The sequence below is a fragment of the Podarcis raffonei genome, chromosome 13 (genome assembly GCF_027172205.1).
Source record: "Podarcis raffonei isolate rPodRaf1 chromosome 13, rPodRaf1.pri, whole genome shotgun sequence".
Classification (NCBI taxonomy): Eukaryota; Metazoa; Chordata; class Lepidosauria; order Squamata; family Lacertidae; genus Podarcis; species Podarcis raffonei.
Window position 1 is genome coordinate 33,225,176 of NC_070614.1, and position 23,491 is coordinate 33,248,666.

General features: G+C 41.4%; 2 protein-coding genes across 2 annotated transcripts; both read right to left on the bottom strand.

Annotated features, from left to right (window-relative positions):
* Nucleotides 1-4,983: 4,983 nt before the first annotated feature.
* On the bottom strand, nt 4,984-12,148 carry LOC128398793 (vomeronasal type-2 receptor 26-like). Its single transcript, XM_053360047.1, has 5 exons — nt 11,885-12,148; nt 8,704-9,483; nt 7,588-7,815; nt 6,613-6,739; nt 4,984-5,885 (listed from the first exon to the last, which is right to left on the bottom strand). The coding sequence occupies exons 1-5, from the start codon at nt 12,146-12,148 to the stop codon at nt 4,984-4,986; spliced, it is 2,301 nt and encodes a 766-aa protein (XP_053216022.1).
* Nucleotides 12,149-16,469: 4,321 nt separating this feature from the next.
* LOC128398794 (vomeronasal type-2 receptor 26-like) lies at nt 16,470-22,129 on the bottom strand. Its single transcript, XM_053360048.1, has 5 exons — nt 21,968-22,129; nt 19,566-20,411; nt 18,667-18,894; nt 18,097-18,223; nt 16,470-17,368 (listed from the first exon to the last, which is right to left on the bottom strand). Exons 1-5 carry the CDS (start codon nt 22,127-22,129, stop codon nt 16,470-16,472), a joined length of 2,262 nt encoding a protein of 753 aa, XP_053216023.1.
* Between the last annotated feature and the right edge of the window lie 1,362 nt (nt 22,130-23,491).

Below are 23,491 nucleotides of genomic sequence, written 5' to 3' on the forward strand. Positions count from 1 at the left end.
TATTGGTGCAGGTTGCTTCTGCCCAGAACTAAGTTCACACACTAGCCACTCAGATTTTGTATTAGTGCGTTTAATGCAGAGTTATTGCCTGGCAAATCTGAGGGTGAGTGTTTTCATGTAAAACAGTATATTATATATTGTTTTGTTTTGTTTATTAAATATGTATATCACCCTTCATACATAGATCTCAAGGTGGTTCACAACATAAAATTTAAGATCAAAACCACAAAATAAATAATAAAAACAAGAAAAAGAACTAAAAAAAATCAATAACCTCCTCCAGTTCCTTTAGCAGAACAATTGCAACTATTGTCTGTTTATATTATTTTGTCATTAAAAAAAGAATTCATTCACGCAGTAATAACAGTGTGCAAGATACAGCAGACAAAATCTCAGCCCCATGGAGCTTACAGCATATAAACTGACTGAGTATATGTGTCTAGGAGCAAGGAACAGAGTAAGCAACTGGAGTTCTGGGCCCATTGCAAACTTGTTTTCATGGTCTGTGTAACTCCATGGTGTGAATGACAGTGGCCCTACTACGTTTTCGGGCAAAGTTCATTTCCAGCTACAATGGTAGCTAATGTGGAACACCAACCCACCTTGCTAGTTATTAGATGCACCCCATAATTCCTTTTAAGGAGCATTGAGAGGAGAAGTGCTGGGATCAGCCACATCAGCACCATTTTCATTCTCCACGATGCCATACCTTTCAAGATTCCTCAGATGAAAATAGGGACATTTCTCACTCCCCCCAACTGATATTCTCCGACCTCCATTTTTGTTTTCCCACCACAGAGCAGTTCCTATCAGAAGAAGGGTGAGGGCTGCCACCATTGCATCAACATGACACAGCACACATGCCCTCCACCATACCAATCAACACTTTTCAAAAGGGGGCAAGATTAGACGCAGACACACAAAGCATTTTTCTGCTCCCTCTTTCTTCCTGACCAGGGTGGCCCTTCCCTCTGCCTGCCCTTCAGAGCCAGTGCATCATATGGTTTTGGGCCTTGATAGTGGCAGCCTCTCCTCCTCCTCACCCACTCTCCAGCAGCCGCTACAAACTGCCCAAGGGAGGAAGCCAGCAGCTGCGGCCATGGAGAGGCCATGGAAAGGCTACAGGATTTTCCCTCACCTCCGCTGCCACTTGAGACAAGCACCGCCTCATCCTCCTTCCTGAGCTCAGCATTGGCAGCACTGGTGGAGGAAATAGGGACATTCCAAGTTCAAATCAGAAGTCAGGGTGGCTTTCTTAATTCCAGGACCATGCCTGGAAAATCTGGACACTTGGAGGGTATGCAATGCCTCTTGACTCTGATTTAGCACCACAGAGGGATACTTCACAGGGACAGAACCTAAAAATAATGTAGAAAATCATATAGTGCCTACAAGCCCTTACATTTAAAATAAAAATAAAAGGATTCCAGCTGTGGTGGTTGAACTGGCTCTCGTCTCCTTCCCCTGCAACAGTCTGTAAGACCCATGTTTCCCATCAGAGATTATGGTGCAGAATTTCACAGTTTATCAACACTAGTGGGAACCGTGCCCACCCCCCTAGTGCCGGTGTGCTGGTAATGTCTTCACATTACTAAGAATAGGAGAAGGCAGACAGAAGGAGTAGACCACCAACCCTTTATCATAATCAGGTATCGTATTTTACGCTCTATAACACGCACCCGACCATAACATGCACATAGTTTTTAGAGGAGGAAAACAAGAAAAAAAATATTATAGAAAAAAATATTTTATTCAAGAAAAAAAAATATTATAACGAAACAGTGGATGTATGATTTTTGTGGTTCATGCTGTGGCCACAGACATGTGATCTGACGGTGAGTTTGGGGTAGCCCAATGCAAAAATCCTGAGGATCCATGTGGATCCGTGCTTTGTAACCACGTTTTAGGTGTGGAGGGAAGGAAAAGCGCTCAAGGAACAAGGAGCACGCGAGCGGTGTGTGGAGAAGGATGCTGCTAATAATGCAGAAGAGGGGTATAAGCGGAGAAGGCTCCTCTCCTCTCCCGCTTTGCTCCTTTAAAGCAAGCAGGCTCCCTGTCCCTCTCTCCTCCCCACTCAGCGGCTCTTCTCCTGCTTTGCTGTTTCAAAGCGAGCCACAGAGGAGGGAAGAGGAACCATGGATCCTCTCCTCACGACTGCAGCAGATCCCCCCGCCATCCGTAGGCATTCGCTCCATAACACGCACAGACATTTCCCCTTACTTTCTAGGAGGAAAAAAGTGAGTGTTATGGTGCAAAAAATACGGTATCTCTTTTTCTCTGCCTGAATCAATATAGGGAGTACTTTGAGGTGGGCTGTGGCCAAGAATTTCTTCAGAAAATTTTGACTAAGGAAGCACTTGTACTGGAATTACAGATATCCCTAACATAAGTGATGGGATGCTCTGAGAATGTGGCCTGATGGGAAGTCCGCCTCTACCATGCGTCCGCCTCTACCATGGCATGGCAACAGACCCTGCAGAATTCAATACCGCAGTTCGACCGTCAACTCCAGATCACCCGGGATGCGGCGTCCAGCCCCCCAGGACTCGCAGACGGGGAAATCGTAACGCCCCAGTGACGTGGGGCCAAATAAAATCACTATCACTTCAAGCTGAACAGTTTAGGAAGGAACAGCACCTGGAAGCAAGCCCTGATAATTTGCTTCTGTGCCTCATTTCGTGCCTTAATATAAATTCCATGATAGTGCTCATTTTCAGTGTTTTGTTTTTGCCCCTTTCTGCTTCCGCTCCTAATAGCGGCGATTCCACGCCAATAAAAGTGTGGGAATCTTTTGCAAAAACCCTCAATGTTTCTTCCTTTTGCCTAACTCAACAGGTATCCATAGGTGAAATCCTTGGTTCCTGTCTTATCCCTGTTTGCCATGACCCTCTCGATTTGCAAAATGATACCTGGTTTTATTCATCCTTACCCCAAAATGATTCTCTCCGCACCCTTGGTTATTCCGGTTACCATAACTGGGGTAACCAAGTTCGCCGACGTCCATCTCTGGCCATTGATTTATTGACCCCATACGTGGCCTCTTTTAATGTCACTTGCGCCCGTATGGTCAATTGCACAAAAACCAACTGTGTGAAAATGGGCAAGGATAATTTTAACTGCTCTGATTATGTAAATATTTCCTATGTGTATAAATATACAGAACTGCCTGAAGGCTGGTTCTGGTCGTGTCCAGGCTACACATTCAATTATATTCCAGCAAATATTAGCCATGGCACACCTTGCTGCTTAAGCCGCTTGTCTATCATTTTACCCAAAAAGCTTCATTTGTCTCGGTCTCGATATCGCCGCTCTGTGGAATTGACTAATGATTGTGATGATTCTGTTTCTCTCCCTAGCAGATCTGAATACATTTCTCTAGCTGTCTCTCTCTTAGGAGTCCCTGGATTGGCTGTACGGAATAGCAGGAATATTAACTCTTTAGCTTGCTCCGCAGCAAAAGCACTGAACTTTACCTCACAAGCTCTTCACCTTTTGAATAAAGAACAGAGTGAACTCCAGCATGGACTCTTACAGAATCGTGCCGTGATAGATTATTTGCTAATGCTTCATCATTATGGTTGTGAACAAGTGGATGACATGTGTTGTTTTAATATTACTGACAATTCCAAGGCTATTCAAAAGCAAATCTCTCATTTGCAAAATCTCACACATCACATCAAACAGGACGTTGGACTTTCTGGCCTCTGGGATTCATTTACCCAGTGGCTCACTGCCTGGTTGCCAAATTTGAACTGGCTTCGTAATCTTTTTCAATATGCTATTATCATAGTATGTATATTAATTTTGCTATGCTGCTTCATCCAATGCATCCCTGGTCTCATACGCCTTTGGTCTCAGTGTTTCCATCCTCCTCAGCCACCCAATAAAGTCATTGCTGCCTACTTTGCGAAATGGCAGCACCAGCAGTAAACATTAGGGAGATGTGGACGGACTTATTTCAGGCATGCGCTGGCAAACCATGTGTCCTGAAATATTTTTGTCCCACTCACCTTTAAATAAAAAAGAAAGGGGGGAATGATGGGATGCTCTGAGACTGTGGCCTGATGGGAAGTCTTGCTTCTAAGCTTCGCTTCTGCACATGATGCTGCACAAACCGTTCTAATACTAAGACATTCACTCACCAGAATGTTCAGTTCACATTGAGTTCAGGAAAAACATTGTACTTTGACCTGTTCTTAATGCATAGTTGATCACATCTACGGAACGTGATTACCATGTTCCTTTAAGTTTCCTATATCAATCATTAGTAATTGTTTTAAGTCCTATTATATTAATCATTGGTTATAATTTAATTAGGAGGTTTTCATGCCTGTCTAGTTCGGTATTCTTTTTCCCAGCCTTTAATCTATCGATGATTAATGCCTATATGCAACCCTTTGCTTTGTACTTGTGTTAACCAATCAGCGACAAGCACATATGTGCAATGCTGTAATATTCAATAAAAGGGACTCCCCGACTCATGTTCGAGAGATGCCTCCCAGATGACACTGTTGGGATACTGCCAGGGAGATAAAGTCCATCTGAGCCCCCAAGCTCAGTGCCGGACGATCCATCGACCTCCCATAGTCGGGCAATATCAGCAATCAGCGGCACGAAGCCTCAAGAAAAGATAGCCACATTCTTGGACTTGTGCACACTCTATCAGCAGAATTCACACAGCAAAAGATGCACAGCAGGAGAGCATATTTACATTTTATTCAGCGTTGGTCAGAACAAAAAGTCCATGACCGCCTGCTCCGGCTGCTCAGGCAACAAGAAGAAAACGAAAGGAACAGACAACAGAAACATCCTGTGAGACAGGAAATACGCAGGCTGTGACACAAACATCCTGCTCCTTTTTAAGGTGGAACGGAAATATCCTAACAGACACTCGCTACCTGTCTGTCGTTATTTCAACCCAACACATAAGCATTTCCAAAGGACTACATATATGAGCAGAAAGAAATGTATTTATTCTTCTTTTTATTTTCTTCTTCTTATTAATTGATCCCGATTGTTCAGCTCAGGCCTGAGCAGAATGATGTAGCATTTAGGGAAGAAGATGCAGCCCAGTAACCCAGCACTGGAGGACAAGATGGAAAAGACCTCTACAGCCACCATATATTTCCCTTTGGTGCTTAGATAGGTTGGAACAAATGATAACCAAACAGTGCAAAACACCAACATGCTGAAAGTGATGAACTTGGCTTCATTGAAACTGTCAGGCAACTTCCTAGCCAGGAAAGCCACAACAAAGCTGACAATGGCCAGTGAGCCCATGTAGCCCAAGACACAGTAAAACATGAAAGCAGAACCGTCATTACATTCCACTATGATTTCCCTATCCAATGAGTACATGTCCATATCTGGGAAAGGAGGGGAGGTACTTAACCAAAGAGTACAAATGCCAACTTGAATCAAGGAAGAGGAAAGGACAATAGAATCTGCCATTCTTTTTCCCACCCATCTCCTCATTCCAGATCCTGGTTTGGTTGCCATGAAAGCCAGAACCACAGTGATGGTCTTTGCCAACACAGAAGAAAGGGCCACAGAGAATATGATACCAAAGGCTGTTTGTCGGAGAAGGCAGATGAGCTTTCCAGGATGTCCAATGAAGAGCAAGGAGCAGAGGAAGCAAAGGAGGAGGGAGATGAGGAGGGTGTAGGTGAGGGTTCGGTTGTTGGCTTTGACTATGGGAGTGTCCTTGTACTTCATAAAAATTCCAAGTACTAAACTTGTGATCAAGCAGAAAGAAATTGCCAATATAGTTAAGATGATCCCTAAATCTTCTTTGTAAGAGAGGTAGTTTACATCCTTTGGAATGCATTTAGTTTGTTCCTTGTTGGGACACTGTTCTTCTGGACAATTGACACAGGCATCGGCATCTTTAAAAAAGGAAGATATATTTATCAGCTGTGAGGCACTTTCTATTTCTACATTTATATGGCTGATGAAAACTTGACTTATGCAGGCAAATAAAAATACATATTTCCACAATAGTTAGCTCTAGCTACTTCAGCTAGCCAACTAGCCAACAGGATGAGGTGGCAGCATAGCTGGAGACAAAGGGTAGAAAACCACCTTTATGCCAGGAGCCAGACACCAACTTTGTAGGTGGGATCAGAGGGAATCCACCTCTTGACACACACCTAATGGAGCACACATTCAGCAGAACTGACAAAAAGGGATTTCCACGAGTGAGCTTGCTCTGTCTCATCTTTAAAAGCTCTGTACAAGGGGCATTTCAACTCTTGGGGGATCTTCATAGCTTCTGTTTAGTTATGAACAACTTTCCTTGCTCATGCATCTTAAAAACTTGACCTATTTACCCTTTGCAGGCTGCTGAACCTATTTGGTTGAATAAATATAGCTTTGTTAATTTCAAGTAAGAGTAGCTGACATTGCATTTTGGGGCAGGGGTAATATAGGTTGGCAGTTCTTAACTGGGCATGTTCAAGATGGGCACATTTCCTTCTGCTTTGGATGATGGGATGGCTGGCAAACCAGCCAAAACCTTTCTATAATTTCAAGGAACATATAATCTAAACAAGTAAATAAAAAGATGATGCAACACAGAACTTCCTTGATATTTCTGTTCATTATTTCTCCTACCCTTCTGGTGAGAGATCATCCCTTCTGGACATGGAGCACAATCATAGCAGCAAAATTTCTCTCCCTCCTTCTTTTTCCTGCTGTAGCCTGGGTAGCAGTTCTCATTGCAAATGGAAAGCGGCAGCACCTGTTCATATGCATTGAATACTATTAGTGATGTGTTTTGAGAACAGCAGGTCTGCAAAATATCTGAGGATGTGTACAACATGTTTGGATTAGTCAGGATAACCACTTGTACTGTGACCCGTTGCTCTTCATGGCTTATAAATACTAGCAGAGAAGGGACAGCTGGCTGGGCTAGGGAAGTAATTAATGCCTCCTTCTGAGAGGCAATGGTTCCACCTTACGAAGCCCTCCCTGAATTAGGAAAATCTAAGTAGTTACCGGCCAGTGGCCAATCTCCCCTTCTTGGGCAAGGTTCTTGAGTGGGTAGTTATGGACCAGATCCAGGCAATCTGGGAGGAAACTGATTTTCTAGATCCATTTCATTTGGGGTTTAGGCCAAGTTTTGGCACAAAAACTGCTCACTTGGGCAATATGGTTTGGGCATATTACATAGATCCTGGTCTGCCTGCACTGCCTGCCAATTTGTTTCCAGGCCCAATTCAAAGTGCTAGTTTTGACCTACAAAGCCTTAAATGACTCAAGACCTCTAGGACAACATCTTCCTATATGAACTGACCCAGAGCCTGCAATCATCATCTGATGCCCCTCATTTGCTCCCTCCACAAGAGGTCCAGAGGGCAGCAACACAAGAATGGGCCTCTTTTGCTGTAGTTCCCCAGATCCCTCAAGTGTTCTGAGCTAACTGGGACAGCCATTCCTTCTGATTCCAATCCTGAATGCCCCAATTTTGCTCCCTGCACTGGCCGCACCAGAGCAAGGGACCAAAAGGTGAGTGCTTTTTTGGTTCTGCACTGTGACGTGAGTCAGTTGGCTCTCACTTGTAACCAAGCACTTATAGATGTTTCTCACCTGGTTAAAGCTTTGATGCCACACAATTTGATCATCATTGATAGCTAACTGTTTGCCTTGAGGTGCCTGAGGTTCCAGCCTTCCAACTTTCACTCGAACCACAGAGCCATTGGGGAACATCAGCCAGTTCGTAATATCAAAACTTGTAACTAATTCGCCATTTTCATCAAAAGACACAGTATCTCCTTCACTGTTGTTGAATGCAATCCTCCTTAGAATGTGATGAACCTAAAATGAAAAGAATGTGAACAAAGAGACAACAAAGTCTTGAAATCATTTCCAAGAAATAATATATAATGAATTGAAAAGGATGTTTAAAATAACATTTGTAAAAAACCTAGAAGCTTTCCTTTTGGGAATTAAAGGGACAGAACTACCCAAACTGTACAGAAATGTATTCATGTATGCTACTACAGTGGCAAGAATGTTACTTGCTCCAAAACAGAAAGAAGTAGAACTCCCAGCAAAGGAAGAATGAACAAAAACTTATGCAATATGCAGAAATGGCAAAATTTACTGGAAAAATAGGAAATCAAGATAACAAACTTTTTATAAAAGGATGGAAATGGTTTATTGAATATTTACAGACAAATTGTACACAGAAAAGAACATTGGCAGGATTATCGTAATAACCTGCTGTTTCATAAGAATATATATTTAAAGTAGAAGAATAAATGAACAAATTAAGTTAATTTGGATATGTAGAAGTTAATAAAAATAAATTTAAGGAACCACAGAAAGTGGGGGAAGGAAGTCAAGTCTGAAATGTTAAAATGACTGCAAAATTATTGAAATGTTTAAACCTGAAAATCATAAATAAAAATAATTTTTAAAAAACATTTCCAAGAACTACACAAAGAGTTGTCAAACTGTTTTTGGGATAATGTATTTGATGGCATATTTCTGTCTATCATCATTATCATAATCTTTCGCCTTTTTCCCTGACAGGGCTCCATACACATGAGTAGTGATGAATTAAAATAATGAATAATTCACTACTTCACATTGGGGTTAGAAGGAATTATCCAAATAGATTGACAAAAAGAAAAATGAGGAGAACTTACCTTTACTTCTGCATCATAATCTTAACTGTATTGTTCTTTAAGCTGCAATTACCTGCCATGGTTGCACATCCTGAAGTTTCAGACTCCCTCTGAAGCTTCGATGTTGGGAACTGATTTTATTTAAAGCATGTGCCACAGCATAGACAGCATTGTAGACATTGTAGCTGTGACCAGTCATCTTCCCTTCAAACAAAATTCCAGAAAGGCTCTCCAGTTTCTCTTCTCCAGTGCACACTTTCTTTCTCTCCCCTAGTCCATTGTACACTTTTAATGAACAGCTGAATGCCTGTTCCCAGAAGTCCTGGACAAAACCATCTCCTTTAACCCAGGAAGGTCTAATCATCTGAATAAACTTTGGGAATCCTTGGGGCTGTTTTGAGTGAACTGTGAATGATATGGCACCATGGAAGGTTTGTATATCCCATATCTTCTGAACAGACAGTGATGCAAAATCCCAGTGGGATGTAATAATCCATACTTTACACAGAGGTGGAAGTGACAAGAAAGGTGCTAGAAACAGTAATACTCTCAAAATCTGAAAAGATGGTGGTTCTCCATATACAAATAATGCATTCGCTTTTTTGTCACTGACGATTACATAACTTACCCAGTGCTTTATCATCAAGTTGATCAACTCATCAAAATATGCCCGTTTTGGTATTCTATCTATGAAGGCAGAACAGATGCCATTCTGAGAAAGCATTGGCACCATAGTCTGTAAAAACTGGTCCCCTTTGTCATCTGCCACAGCCAAGAGCCCAACCCATGTCCATCTGAAATGCTGAAGTAACAGAACAACTCCCATGTGCTGATGAGCTTCATTTGGAACCATCTGGTATAAAAATGGGAATTGCATTCTGATACTTTTTACAGGCAAAAATGATCCATAAGTAAGCTGAAATAAAATATATCATCCATCTTTATTACGGTCCAGAGACCCAACAAATCATTACAAAGCAATACATAATTCAGACAGCCTACCACCAGGTTAAACAAGCATTTTGTTCAGACTCAAAGATAGGGATGGTTGGTTCTTGCAACTACCGATAAAAACTTCGCCACTGCTAATGTTCTAGTGTTTGTCCAGTCTTCCAATAGGAACCTGACATAGTGAACCTCTTATTTTCCCAGGAAAGGTACCAGCAAGGGTAATATCAGTTCAGCCCTGGCTTGCTTGTATTTCGCACAGTGCAGCAAAATATGTTTTATAGAATTGATGTCTTGAGCACACGAGCAAAGTCTGTCCTGGTAGGGAACTCCTCTCAACCTGCCATCCAAGACTGCAGAAGGAAAGATGTTTAGTCTGGCTTTGGTGAATAACCTTCGCTAATTTGGTACTGCCAGGTTTTTAATGTAAGGTGTTAACTTCAAGACATGCCCTTATTGTATTCCTACTGCCAACGGACTACAGACTCTGTGTGATCAGGATTTCAAGTCACTGTGTGTATTATCCCATAATCTTTGCTTTAACGTCTCTAGGGCACCGTCATAACCCAGGTAATAGAGTTGGGGGGGGTGACAGACCAATAGAGGTGGCTTTTTTAGCCATGGTTTTCTGCCAATTGCTGACAAACTCCTCATTGGTCAGGTGTTGATACAGACCCTTCCCTAGATCAAACACTACAATCCTGAGCCAATGTTTTAGGGCAGCCCACCATGCTTTAGTTGAAATTGGGCATTCACCAGCTTCTAACAGAAGTATGGAGTTGGAGACACAGTCGGGTACTTGCAGCAGAGATCGTAGAAATTTTGCCTGAAAGCGGTCTAGCTTAGGCAGGTTCCTATTATGCCAGACATTTGCAGCGTACAGGAGTTGGGAAATGGATTTTGAATTGAAAACCCTTAAGGCTGCTGGGACATACTTGCCACCCTTTGTGAAAAAGAATCTGAGTACAGTGGTACTTCGGATACAGACGCTTCAGGTTACAGATTCCGCTAACCCAAAAATAGTACCTCGGGTTAAGAACTTTGCTTCAGGATGAGAACAGAAATCATGCAGCGGTGGCGCAGTGGCAGCAGGAGGCCCCATTAGCTAAAGTGGTGTTTCATGTTAAGAACAGTTTCAGGTTAAGAACGGACCTCCAGAATACTGTTCGATAACTGTCCCTGCCGACCGCATAGGACCTGCAGTTTGGTTCCATTGTACAGGGCTTTTATAAGAAAGAGGAGTCGTTTGTCCTGCAATATCAGATTTAATTTGGACCATAGCTGGGATCTGGGGATGGAATTGAACGCTGATTTCAGATCCATGAAGCCACGAAGAGTTTACCCTGTAGAGGCCTGGTATACTTCTCGGCTAGGGAGGACAACATTAGACAGTGGTCTGATGTTGAATGGTTCTCACGAAAGGCTGCCTGGGCTTCAGATAGTATATAGTGTTCATTTAGAAAAGTTGTCAGTTTGCTACTGAGGAAACGAGCATACAACTTCCCAACTATTGAAAGCAGGCTAATTGGCCTATAATTGGAGGGTACGTTTGGGTGGCCTCTCTTAAAGATTGGGACTACTATAGCATGATTCCAGCTATATGGTACTTTGCCTGAGTTATGTACTAGGATAGATTTCAAAAGAATGGTAACTCATAGAATGAAAGTTTTTCATGTGGCTCTGCTTATAGTCTTATATCCTGTGTGATGCAGGAAATTTAGAATTAAAACATCCACAGCAGGTGGCTGTCCTACCTTTACCTGAAGACAAGTATTTTAATAATTGTCTCATTTTGGGTATTATATTCTGTGAGTTTTGCAATATGATAACAATACTAACTTAAGACTGCTTTAGTTTTATCACACCTCCAAAATGTAGAACCTAGCTGGTATGAGATTTTCATGTAACAGTTATATTGAAATAAACTATAGATAAATTTGAGTTCATATGGGGTCAAATAACAGACACATTGTTTTATAGCCCCCTCCTATAATAATACTTTGTCCACATGCAACAAACACCATATTTTCTAGTCTAACCAACACCTAGCTGGAAGAAACCTCTGTTCCATCCAACACCCCTCTCCAAGCATGGCAAATTGGGGGTTTAAATTGCTCTGGCCACTATCACTCCCTGTTTTCTGTCATCTGCCTATTAGTGCTTCCCTGTTTCATCTATGTTATTGGTGAGAATGTGCTAAATAATTGCTAAATAAAATATCACAAGAAGTTTTCTCATCTGTTTTACAGAAATCAATACAATGCGCACAGTTGTGGAGTCTCCATACGCTCATGCATAAAACTTACCTGTGGAATTTTGTGGATTGCAGAAATAATGGCTACGTTGGCAGAGATCTCAGAGATACATCCTCCAATGAGAGCTATCAGCTTGCTCTGGTGGTGACACTTGAAGTTGGGGACAAACCTCTGTTGTGTGGAAAGTAGGTTCAGTGTGGCCTTATAAGTCATTCCTGCAGTGTAGTAGCTATTGAGGATGTGGAACCCCAGGGAAACATTTGATAAAATGTTGAGATTCTCATTTATCTCTTTTACAGCAAATGCGAAAGCCATGATATGCTGGTAGTTCTTAGGCACTGAACTGCAATTAGAGTTACAGGCTCTTTAATCAAATAACAACAACAACAATAATAATTTGTTGAATTTATAATATTCATTTATCAACATCATTTCAAAAGTTAAATGTAGTATAAAACTGCCGAGGAGGAACCAAAATTAATCAGAATAGACCCATTGAATGAATGGGCACAACTCACATAGGACTTTTTTTTATTTTAATGAGTCTACTTTGGGTAGAACTCAGTAAATACTAGCTACTCAGGAGAAGTGGTAGTCTACAGTAGAATGAAATGAAGGAGGGCATAAATTTGGGAACAATCTCAGTGTTGATCAAACCGCTCCCTCCACTTATTTTTAGGAGCAGAATAGGAGTATTTTTTGCCTTCTCCCTACACATTTATTTCATTTAGTACATTTATTATTGAAAATCTGTTTGCGTGGACAGGCGGAGTCCCCAGATCCCCCGCGGTCCCCCCGTCATGCGGAATAACGACTCGAGACAACGTGCTATGGGATTAAATTGGCCACAACTTTATTGAATTTCAAATGTGGGTAGACCTTGGCTCAGGCATTGGGCGTTCTCCCTCCCCAGTCCCCAGCCGGGGATCTAGGGAGCATCAGGGTTTTTCAGTGTGTGGGGGGGGGATGGGCCGGCTCTGGAGAACATATGTTCAAGCAGAGACAGCCGCCCCCGTTACGCCGCCGCCGCAGGGGAGAGCAATGACAACCTTTCGGCGCACGGCCAAAGCCTCCCTTCAGAAACCCCTTTAACGGGGAACCCTGGTATCGCCGCCGCAAAGAGGAAGATGGACTAAAGGATTCCGCCCAAGGCCTGATACCGCCAAAGTTGTGACGTTTTGCTACGGGAAAGGCGAAACCTGCCAATGCAGGGAAATTCCTTTCCGGCCCTTTAACAGCGACCTTACGTAGCAGCGCCCGCACACCTGTGAAGAAAAGTTAACCTGCGAAACCTGTGAAGAAAAGTTAACCTGCAAAATAAGGCATTAACTGAGGGTGGGTAGGGTGGGAGAAGCTCTGGAGCCAAGTGAGGATTCCCAGGTAAGATCCTCCCTCTATTGTGTGGGCAGGTAATCCCTCCCCTACCTGGACTGGTCTCCTTGGCAACGCTTCCCCCAGGTGGGATTGGGCAAATGACTGAGGTAGGCGGAGACCTCCAGGTACCCCACCTGAGGAAGGCAAGGCCAAGCCTAAGCTATTGGAGCCGCTCGAGATCCAGGGGCTGCACGCGTCCACGCAAAGGGCGCCCCCCGTTTTTAAGCGGGGAGCGGTCATTAGCAGCAGGTTAAATCAAACATTAAATATACATAATAATAAGTAAATCAAGCAACTTATTTGGATCATTTATGATATCAGGGATCAGATATATTTTAATTCAGTTAAGTGCATATACCCAAAGGAGGTGAAATGAGAAAAGATATCGCAAGTGGAAAGTACAAAGGAGAGCCTACAAGCTTCCATGAATTCACCTATATTTTAAATATAATCTATACAGACCCAGCATAGGGCCAATTCCAAAATAATATTTTATAAACCATGTATCTGTACAATAATTTGTGTGCACACTTTCAAATTCAAATAGTATGTGCAAGACCAGATTGTATTTCCAAACACAAATAACACAAACATATTCTCAATAGAGATCTAGATCATTCACTAATTCTGAGCTTATCCTTGTATAAAATGGGAATAGCCTTGGCAAGATACACTCACACTAAAAGCTGAACGATTTTACTTTAGCACAGTTTTTCTTAATGTTGCATTCTGAGTCACTATGGGCTCAGGAAGAGCCTATATTACAGGCAGAGAGATAAAGAAAGGGGCAGAGGAGACAGAGAGAGAGAGAGAGAGAGAGAGAGAGAGAGAGAGAGAGAGAAGATGATGCGTTACATGGGTTCATTAATCAAGATCTTTGCAGGCTGTTCCATGAAAGAAAGGTTATTATAGAGGAATAAGACCTGAGATACAATCCCTCCAATGAGGAGGTCTCCTGGTTGATAAAATCCATGAGGAATCAGGAGACGATCATCAAACACGGTGCAATTAATCAAATTTGTCATGCATACACTCTGGCACAGGAGTACAAGTAGCAACATCACCATCACCCAGATCCTGTTGAAAATGTTTTCCATCCCAGCATAGATCTCTGTGTTTCCAACTACTGGATTTCTATCAACACGATTTATTGTGCAGCGCAACGTGTTGGTTTTGTAAATTTTGTTACAGCCTCCTTTGAATAGTAGATGATTCTGTTGGTACGCAATTCTTAGATTATCACTGCACGAGTAACCTGGTAGCAAAGTTAATAATTGCTCCCTTTTCACATGCCTAATTAATGAGGTCCAGTTTTTCACAGGAAGAAGTGGAAAAATGGAAAATCATGTGGTGACGAAAAAGGGATGAGAAACAGAGATACTCTAGAATACATTTTTTGAATTTTATTCTAAAAAGTTATAGTTGAATCAGCTGCTGGGCTTATAGGTTGACATATGAAGTGGAAACAGTCACACAAAAGATTAGCAAAGCTCTTCCTGTGCTAGGATTCAGTTGTGAACCATATGAAGATTATATAGCCTTTTAAGATGCTGATCGTTGATCTTGTTATTGGCCTCTCAAAATCTATTCTGTCAGAGGATGCAAAACAGTAATTTGAACAATGATGGGATGATGATCACTTCCCCAGAGTGCTATTGGCATTTGAAGTTGTGATTCAAAGACGTGCCACCTGCTTGGGGATAAGAAAGACACATGGTCACAGTATATTAGGTTAATGGGCTAAAAAAGGCCACAACTTTATTGATTACAGCATGTGAGAGGTATTGGCTTAGGCATTGGATAAAACAACAGAGTGTGACTCCACTCTCTCGGGGGGGGGGGGTGAGTCTAACAAGGGTTAACCACCAGTGGGAGCAGCTTGTTGATGCAAATACAACTGAAAGCTCCTCCTGATGTCACCGGGGGTTGTGCCATGGCCCTAGCCACCAGCAAGGGCATCGGACAGGATCCACAACCGCCGGATTCCTTTACCGGAATAACCATAAAGTGGAGGGGGAGGCAATGGCCACACCCAGCCCTCCAATACACAAACATATTCCAGTGCCTAACCACCAATACCTAAAAGTTGTGACAATTTGCTATAAGGTAGGCAAAAAACCAAGTGGCCGGTGCCAATTTGCCAGTCGGATAAAAATTCCTACCAGGCCCCTTGGGCAACCAAGGTGACCAACCACAGGTCCGTAGCAATATCAAGAACCAAGCAATGAACTAAAGGGAGGGTGGGTGGGTGATCCGACAAAAACCAGCAGCAGAATGAAAAGGAAGTGCTGCGGCCGCATTTGAGCAGCTAAACCCCGCCCCCAAGCCTCCATCTGATTGCTTGGCTACCTGGGGGCGTGGCACAGCAGGCAAGCCAGCTGGGGAGGGGCTGGAACGCCCTCTGCCAATGCAGGAAATGGCTCCTGCCCACAACTCCTCCCCTCTGTAAGGAGGAGAGGCTTTACATCATATACCACAAAACTGCAAGGAAGTGCCTCCTCCCAATTCTACAACTATTTTTCTTTATCCTTTAGGGAGATTTAGAAATACATGGCACATGGCCTTATTGGAGCAGGATGCTTCTGCTTAGAATTGAGTTCACACAACAGCCATTCAAATTTGGTATAAGTGTGTTTCAATAGTGAGTTATAGCCTGGCAAATCTGAGAGTGAGTGTTTTCATGTAAAAAAGTATATTATATATTGTTTTGTTTTGTTTATTAAATGTGTATATCACCCTTCATATGTAGATCTAAAGATGGTTCGTAACATAAAATTTAAGATCAAAAACACAAAATACATAATAAAAACAAGTAAAAGAACAAAACAAATCAATAACCTCCTTCAGTTCCTTTAGCAGAACAAATGCAATTATTGTCTGCCACAGTTATTGATATTAATATTATTTTGTCATTGTTAAAAAGAATTTATTAATGCAGTAATAACAGTGTGCAAGATACAGCAGACGAAATCACAGCCCCATGGAGCTTACAGCATATAAATTGACTGAGTATATGTATCTAGGAGCAAGGAACAGAATAGGCAACAGGAGTTCTGAGCCCAGGAGGTCTGTGTAACTCCATGGTGTGAATGACAGTGGTCCTACTAAGGTTTTTTGGAAGGTTCATTTCCAGCTACAATGGTAGCTGATGTGGGAGACCCACCAACCTTGCTAGTTTTTAGAGGAATTACAAATACACCTAGCATAAGCATTTCCAAGGGAATACATATATGAACAAAAATATATGTATTTCTTCTTCTTTTTATTTTCTTCTTATTAATTGATCCCGATTGTTCAGCTCAGGCCTGAGCAGAATGATGTAGCATTTAGGTAAGAAGATGCAGCCCAGTAACCCAGCACTCGAAGACAAGATGGAAAAGACCTCTACAGCCACCATATATTTCCCTTTGGTGCTTAGATAGGTTGGAACAAATGATAACCAAACAGTGCAAAACACCAACATGCTGAAAGTGATGAACTTGGCTTCATTGAAACTGTCGGGCAACTTCCTAGCCAGGAAAGCCACAACAAAGCTGACAATGGCCAGTGAGCCCATGTAGCCCAAGACACAGTAAAACATGAAAGCAGAACCATCATTACATTCCACTATGATTTCCCTATCCAATGAGTACATGTCCATATCTGGGAAAGGAGGGGAGGTACTTAACCAAAGAGTACAAATGCCAACTTGAATCAAGGAAGAGGAAAGGACAATAGAATCTGCCATTCTTTTCCCCACCCATCTCCTCATTCCAGATCCTGGTTTGGTTGCCATGAAAGCCAGAATCACAGTGATGGTCTTTGCCAACACAGAAGAAAGGGCCACAGAGAATATGATACCAAAGGCTGTTTGTCGGAGAAGGCAGATGAGCTTTCCAGGATGTCCAATGAAGAGCAAGGAGCAGAGGAAGCAAAGGAGAAGGGAGATGAGGAGGGTGTAGGTGAGGGTTCGGTTGTTGGCTTTGACTATGGGAGTGTCCTTGTACTTCATAAAAATTCCAAGTACTAAACTTGTGATCAAGCAGAAAGAAATCGCCAATATAGTTAAGATGATCCCTAAATCTTCTTTGTAAGAGAGGTAGTTTACATCCTTTGGAATGCATTTGGTTTGTTCCTTGTTGGGACACTGTTCTTCTGGACAATTGACACACGCATCGGCATCTTTAAAAAAGGAAGATATATTTATCAGCTGTGAGGCACTTTCTATTTCTACATTTATATGGCTGCTGAAAACTTGACTTATGCAGGCAAATAAAAATACATATTTCCACAATAGTTAGCTCTAGCTACTTCAGCTAGCCAACTAGCCAACAGGATGAGGTGGCAGCATAGCTGGAGACAAAGGGTAGAAAACCACCTTTATGCCAGGAGCCAGACACCAACTTTGTAGGTGGGATCAGAGGGAATCCACCTCTTGACACACACCTAATGGAGCACACATTCAGCAGAACTGACGACAAGGGATTTCCACGAGTGAGCTTGCTCTGTCTCATCTTTAAAAGCTCTGTACAAGGGGCATTTCAACTCTTGGGGGATCTTCATAGCTTCTGTTTGGTTATGAACAACTTTCCTTGCTCATGCATCTTAAAAACTTGACCTATTTACCCTTTGCAGGCTGCTGAACCTATTTGGTTGAATAAATATAGCTTTGCTAATTTCAAGTAAGAGTAGCTGTCATTGCATTTTGGGGCAGGGATAATATAGGTTGGCTGTTCTTAACTGGTCATGTTCAAGATGGGCACATTTCCTTCTGCTTTGGATGATGGGATGGCTGGCAAACCAGCTAAAATCTTTTTTATAGTTTCAAGGAACATATAATCTAAACAAGTAAATAAAAAGATGATGCATCACAGAACCTCCTTGATATTTCTGTTCATTATTTCTCCTACCCTTCTGGTGAGAGATCATCCCTTCTGGACATGGAGCACAATCATAGCAGCAAAATTTCTCTCCCTCCTTCTTTTTTTTGCTGTAGCCTGGGAAGCAGTTGTCATTGCACACAGAAACAGGCAACACCTTTAAAGAAGCATGAAGGATGATTTGCACTAAGAGCGTGGGTCTTGAAAATAGCTCATCTCTTGGCATGAAAGTATGACTGAGAGAAGACAGCGAATTTTGCCTTCACCAAGCTCAGATTGGAACATGAAACCTTGTCATAAAGATCAGGCAAAGTTTATCACCTCCATAATCGTTTTCAAAATTATTGAACATGGCTTACGTGAAAGCATTTATTCGCAAAACAGGAAGTGATGTTGTTGAGGAGGCAGGGTTCTCTACTATATAAAAAAAATCTACTGGGAGCTCACTTGGAGTGATGTGACATTTAAGGGGTATGTGATTTATTTTATAATAATTTTAATCAGCATTGTTCAGAGCCTGAAAACCAGATAGAAATATGAACTGGCCAAAAATAAAAAATTTCTCATTTGATTATTTAAATATTTTTTGCTATGTCTCACCTGATTAAAACTTTTATGCCAGACAATTTGCTCATCATTAAGGGTTAATTCTTTGCCTGAAGGAGCCTGAGGTTGGAGTCTTCCAACTTTCACTCTAACCAGTGAGCCATTGGGGAATGTCACCCAGTTTGTAACATCAAAACCTGTAACTAATTCACCATTGTCATCAAAGCGCACAGTGTCTCCAGCACTGTTATTGAATGTGATCCACCTTAGAAAGTGATGCACCTAGAATATGAATGACAAGGTATTGAGATTATTAGAATGAGACCAAGGTTAGATTAAAAAACTTTTTGAGATTCTGCACAGCCATGTTACTTTGGATGTAAGAAAGGGACTGCTAAATTGGTCCAACTGTTTGGGCGAAGTTAACCCTGCAGATTCCTATTTGTTGGAAAAATGAATCTTTGCATAATCAAAGAAGTGGTCAAATATAGGTGTTATGTTGCCACAAAAATAAATAGTTGGAGTTGATGTCATCAATGTGTTGCAGTCTTGAAATTGGACCTGACTTGCTATCTGTAAGAAAGGTAAAAACCCAAGGTACAAACATGCCCTGTGACTCCTGAAATATCTTACTTCTGACCACATGTAACATTTATTTCATGAGCTTCAGAAAAGTCTCTTCTAACAAAGTTCTATTTCTAACAAAGAATTATCTAACAAAGAATTCATTCGCCTCCACTTTTGGGACTTTATACTTCCACCTATCTCTCCTGTCCATTTAGCTTCATGTGCATGGCCCATTATAAATAATAAATTACTATTTCATAATCAGGGAGCTATTGCTTATGTAAATCAGTGTGGAAATTTGGTGAATTTTTTTACTGTAGAGATCCCTTTACCTCTGAATCATAAACTTTACTTCTTTTCTATTTTAAGTGTTGACTTGAAATTACCTGCCATGGTTGCACATCCTGAAGTTTCAGACTCCCTCTGAAGCTTCGATGTTGGGAACTGATTTTATTTAAAGCATGTGCCATTGCATAGACAGCATTGTAGACATTGTAGCTGTGTCCAGTCATATTCATTTCAAACAGAACTCCAGAAAGGCTTTCCAGATTCTCTTCCCCAGTGCAGGTTTTCTTCCCATCCTTCTCTTGCTGCTTAGACATCATTAGTGAACAGCTGAATGCTTGTTCCCAGAAGTCCTGGATGAAACCATCTCCTTTGGCCCAGGAAGGTTGTATCATGTCTGTGAACGTTTGGAATCCTAATGGCTGATTTGAGTGAACTGTGAAAGATATGGTGCCATGGAATGCCTGTATATCCCATACCTTTTGTACAGAGTGTGATGCAAAATCCCAGTGGGAAGTTACAACCCAAACTTTTCCTAGAGGTGGCAATGCTAAGAAGGGTGCTAGAAACAACAACATTCTCAAAATCTGAAAGGATGGAGGTTCTCCATATACATACATTACATTGCATTTTCTCTCCATGAGAATTTCATAGTTTTTCTGCTGCTGTATAAGCAAGTCTATCATCTCATCCACATAATTCCATTTTGGTACTCTTATTATGAAGGCATAACAGTTGCCATTTTGGGAAAGAATTGGGACCACTGTTTGTAAAAACCTATCCCCTTTGTCATCATCTACAGCTAACAGTCCAACCCAAGTCCATTTGAAATGCTGAAATAGCCGGATAACTCCTATGTGCTGATGAGCCTCATTTGGGACCATCTGGTACAAAAATGGGAATAGCATTTTGTCATTCTGTAATGCTGAAAATGATCCATAAGTGAGCTGAAATAAAAAAGTAAACATTTCTCATTTTAAATAAAAGAGAATATTGTATCTCAGAATTATGAGCCATTGAATCATTGAATCAAACTGGGGGGGGGGGGTAGCTAATGCCACAGAGGACAGAATCAGAATTCAAAATGACCTTAACAGATTGGAAAACAGGATGCAAGCTAACAAAATGAATTTCAATAGGGACAAATGTCAGGTTCTGCACTTAGGCAGGAAGAACCAGATGGCGGACACCTAGCTTATTAGCAGTACATGTGAAAAGAATCTAGGGGTCTTGGTGGATCACAACTTAAAATGAGTCAACAGTGTGATGCAGCAGGAAATAAAGCTAATGCAATTCTAGGCTGCATCAACAGAAGAATAGTGTCCAGATCAAGGGAAGTACCGGTAATAGTAGCAGTCAATTCTGCCTTAGTCAGACCACACTTGGAATACTGTGTCCAATTCTGGGCAACAAAATTTAAGAAGAATGTTGACAAGCTCGAACATGTGCAGAGGAAGGCAACCAAGATGATCAAGGGTCTGGAAAGCCTTATGAGGAGTGCTTGAAGGAGCTGGGTATGTTTAGTCTGGAAAGGAGGAGACTGAGAGGAGATATGATAGCCATCTTCAAATATCTGAAGGGCTGTCACATGGAGGGGGGAGCATGGAGGGGGAAGCATTCTCCTGCTCTGGAGGGTAAAGCTCGAACCAATGGCTACAAGTTGCAAGAAGGGAGATTCCGACCAAACATTAGGAAAAAACTTTCTGACAGTAAGAGCTGTTCAGCAGTGGAACAGACTCCCACATAAGGTTGTGGACCCTTCTTCCTTGGAGGTTTTTAAAACAGAGATTGGATGGCCACCTGTCATGGATGCTTTAGCTGAGATCCCTGTGTTGCAGGGGGTTGAATTAGATGATCCTTGGGGTCCATTCCAACTATAAGATTCTAGGATTCTTTGACAGCTTTCCCCAAACATCCTAAGCTCTACCAAAAGTTTCACAGAGATGCTAAATAGCATTATGAACATAACAGTTCCCTGTGATACATCACAATGCCGGACGCTGAAACACAAGGACTCAATGCATCAATGAATTCATATGTATTGGTGAAAATAAAACACAGGTGCATTATTTTGGGGTAAATTCATTGTAAAAGTTTTGTTAGAGAAAAATTGCACTGGTTCAATTGCTTAATTGCACACAGTTAAGATGATTGTCCTAATTTTAAATGGAAATATAGTTTTCCCTTCTTTTTCTCCCCCCCCCCTTTGCTGCTGACAATTCTACAGTTTAAATGATACAGGAATTAACTTTGTATAACACAGTTGTGCTACAATAGTTAGTGTTCAGATTTTATTCTTCCACATTTGCCTCTGTATTGATAATTTGTACTATGTGTCTTTAAAAAGGGGGGGACCTTTTATTCTTGTCTTTCAGTGTGCTGTGAGTCCTCTGGATTCTTTTGTCATTTAACTGTTATAAAACCTTAATATCATTTATCAAAGGATTTGCTGAAATCATGATGGTGTGCCACAGTTGTGAATTTTCTGTACCACCTTATTTACCTGTGGAGTCTTGTGAATTGCTGAGATGATGGCCACATTGGCAGAGATTTCAGAGATGCATCCGCCAATGATGGTGATCAGCTTGTTCTGATTGTGACACTTGAAGTTGGGGACAAACCTCTGTTGTGTGGAATGCAGGCTGAGGGCAGCCTTATAGGTCATCTTTGCAGTGTAGTAACTATTGAGGATGTGAAACCCCAGCGAGGCATTTGACAAGATGTTTGGATTCTCATTGATCTCTTTGACAGCAAATGCTAAGGCCAGGATGTGCTGGTAGTTCTTGGGCACTGAACTGTAAAAAAGAGTTGCAGCTATTTAACAAATCATCAATAATGAAAGCAGATTTATAGTCTTCATCAATACACTTTCAAGAATGAGCTGTAACATAATACTCAAGAAGGTGAAATATTGAAGTAAAAATTAAGATACCTGATTGGTTCTGTTCCTTCCTGTAAGGTGACTGCCAGCAAGCAGTACAGGCAATTCCCAATTTACATGGGGGTTACATTCAAAGGCACTGTGTATTAAAGTGAGATTGTGTATATTTGAAACACCATTGAAAAAGCCTGCAAACAACTTGTGACTGCTAGCCTTCCAATGGACATGGGTTGTCAGTGAGCTACTAGACCAAATTCAATGTGTTCATATTATCATATGAAACCCTAAATAGCTTGAAACCCAAATACCTAAAAAGAGTTCCTTCAACCATCTCAGAGTCTATGGTGGCTTTAGTGGTGATGAAACTGAGTGCAATGCATTTGGAAGTGATCCTGACCAAGGGTTTTCCATGGTGGTTGCCCATCTGTGGAATGTCTTCCTAGTGAGGTCTATCTCTCTCTCTCCCATCACTGTCTTCCATCAACAACTGAAAAACATTCCTGTTTACCCAAGCATTTCATGACTTTAAAAAAACTGTTCCTGGAGATACTGAGGTCACTGGCTGAGAATGATTTTAATTGTTTTTAGAATGTTTTTAACAGTTTCTTTAAAGAATGTTTTAGAGCTGATTTTAGTTCTAGTTTAGAGAACAGGACCTAGAGGAGAGTGAAACTCTTATTTCCAGTGATATTCTTGTTATCTTATGCAATACAGTGAAGCAAGAAATATACAGTAATATGGACCTTGTTGAAGCAACTGACAACAGTGCATTTTTATTATCTGTGATGCATAAATACAATAGAAGAACATCTGTCACAAACAGATGAAAACAGAGAAGATATTTCAAGTGAAAAGTACAAAAGGGAGCTTTACAGGCTTCAAAAAACTAACGTATATTTGAAAGCAAATCACTATATATACTATATATCTCAGACTAACTAGTGCATGGTACTTGGCAGCCAATTCACAAATAACTTTTTTAAAAAATGTAGACCCCTATAATGTTGTGCCTGTGTGTTTTTGAATTGAAAAGTATGATAAATATTAACTATGTTTACAAATACAGGTATTACATGCATACCCTTTTTAGAGTCAGGTTGTGGTTCCCTGTCCAGCCTGCTTTACTTTTCAAATGAAAGTGTTAAA

What these genes read in the sequence shown, in the direction of transcription:
- LOC128398794 (XM_053360048.1), bottom strand. Translation starts at nt 22,129, where the DNA reads ATGACCTATAAGGCTGCCCTCAGCCTGCATTCCACACAACAGAGGTTT. An exon ending in CAATTCACAAGACTCCACAG is followed by an intron (nt 20,412 to 21,967) that starts GTAAATAAGGTG and finishes TTTTTATTTCAG; the next exon opens with CTCACTTATGGATCATTTTC. An exon ending in AGGATGTGCAACCATGGCAG is followed by an intron (nt 18,895 to 19,565) that starts GTAATTTCAAGT and finishes TTCATATTCTAG; the next exon opens with GTGCATCACTTTCTAAGGTG.
- LOC128398793 (XM_053360047.1), bottom strand. Translation starts at nt 12,148, where the DNA reads ATGGCTTTCGCATTTGCTGTAAAAGAGATAAATGAGAATCTCAACATT. An exon ending in AGGATGTGCAACCATGGCAG is followed by an intron (nt 7,816 to 8,703) that starts GTAATTGCAGCT and finishes TTTTCATTTTAG; the next exon opens with GTTCATCACATTCTAAGGAG. An exon ending in GATGATCTCTCACCAGAAGG is followed by an intron (nt 5,886 to 6,612) that starts GTAGGAGAAATA and finishes CCTTTTTTAAAG; the next exon opens with ATGCCGATGCCTGTGTCAAT.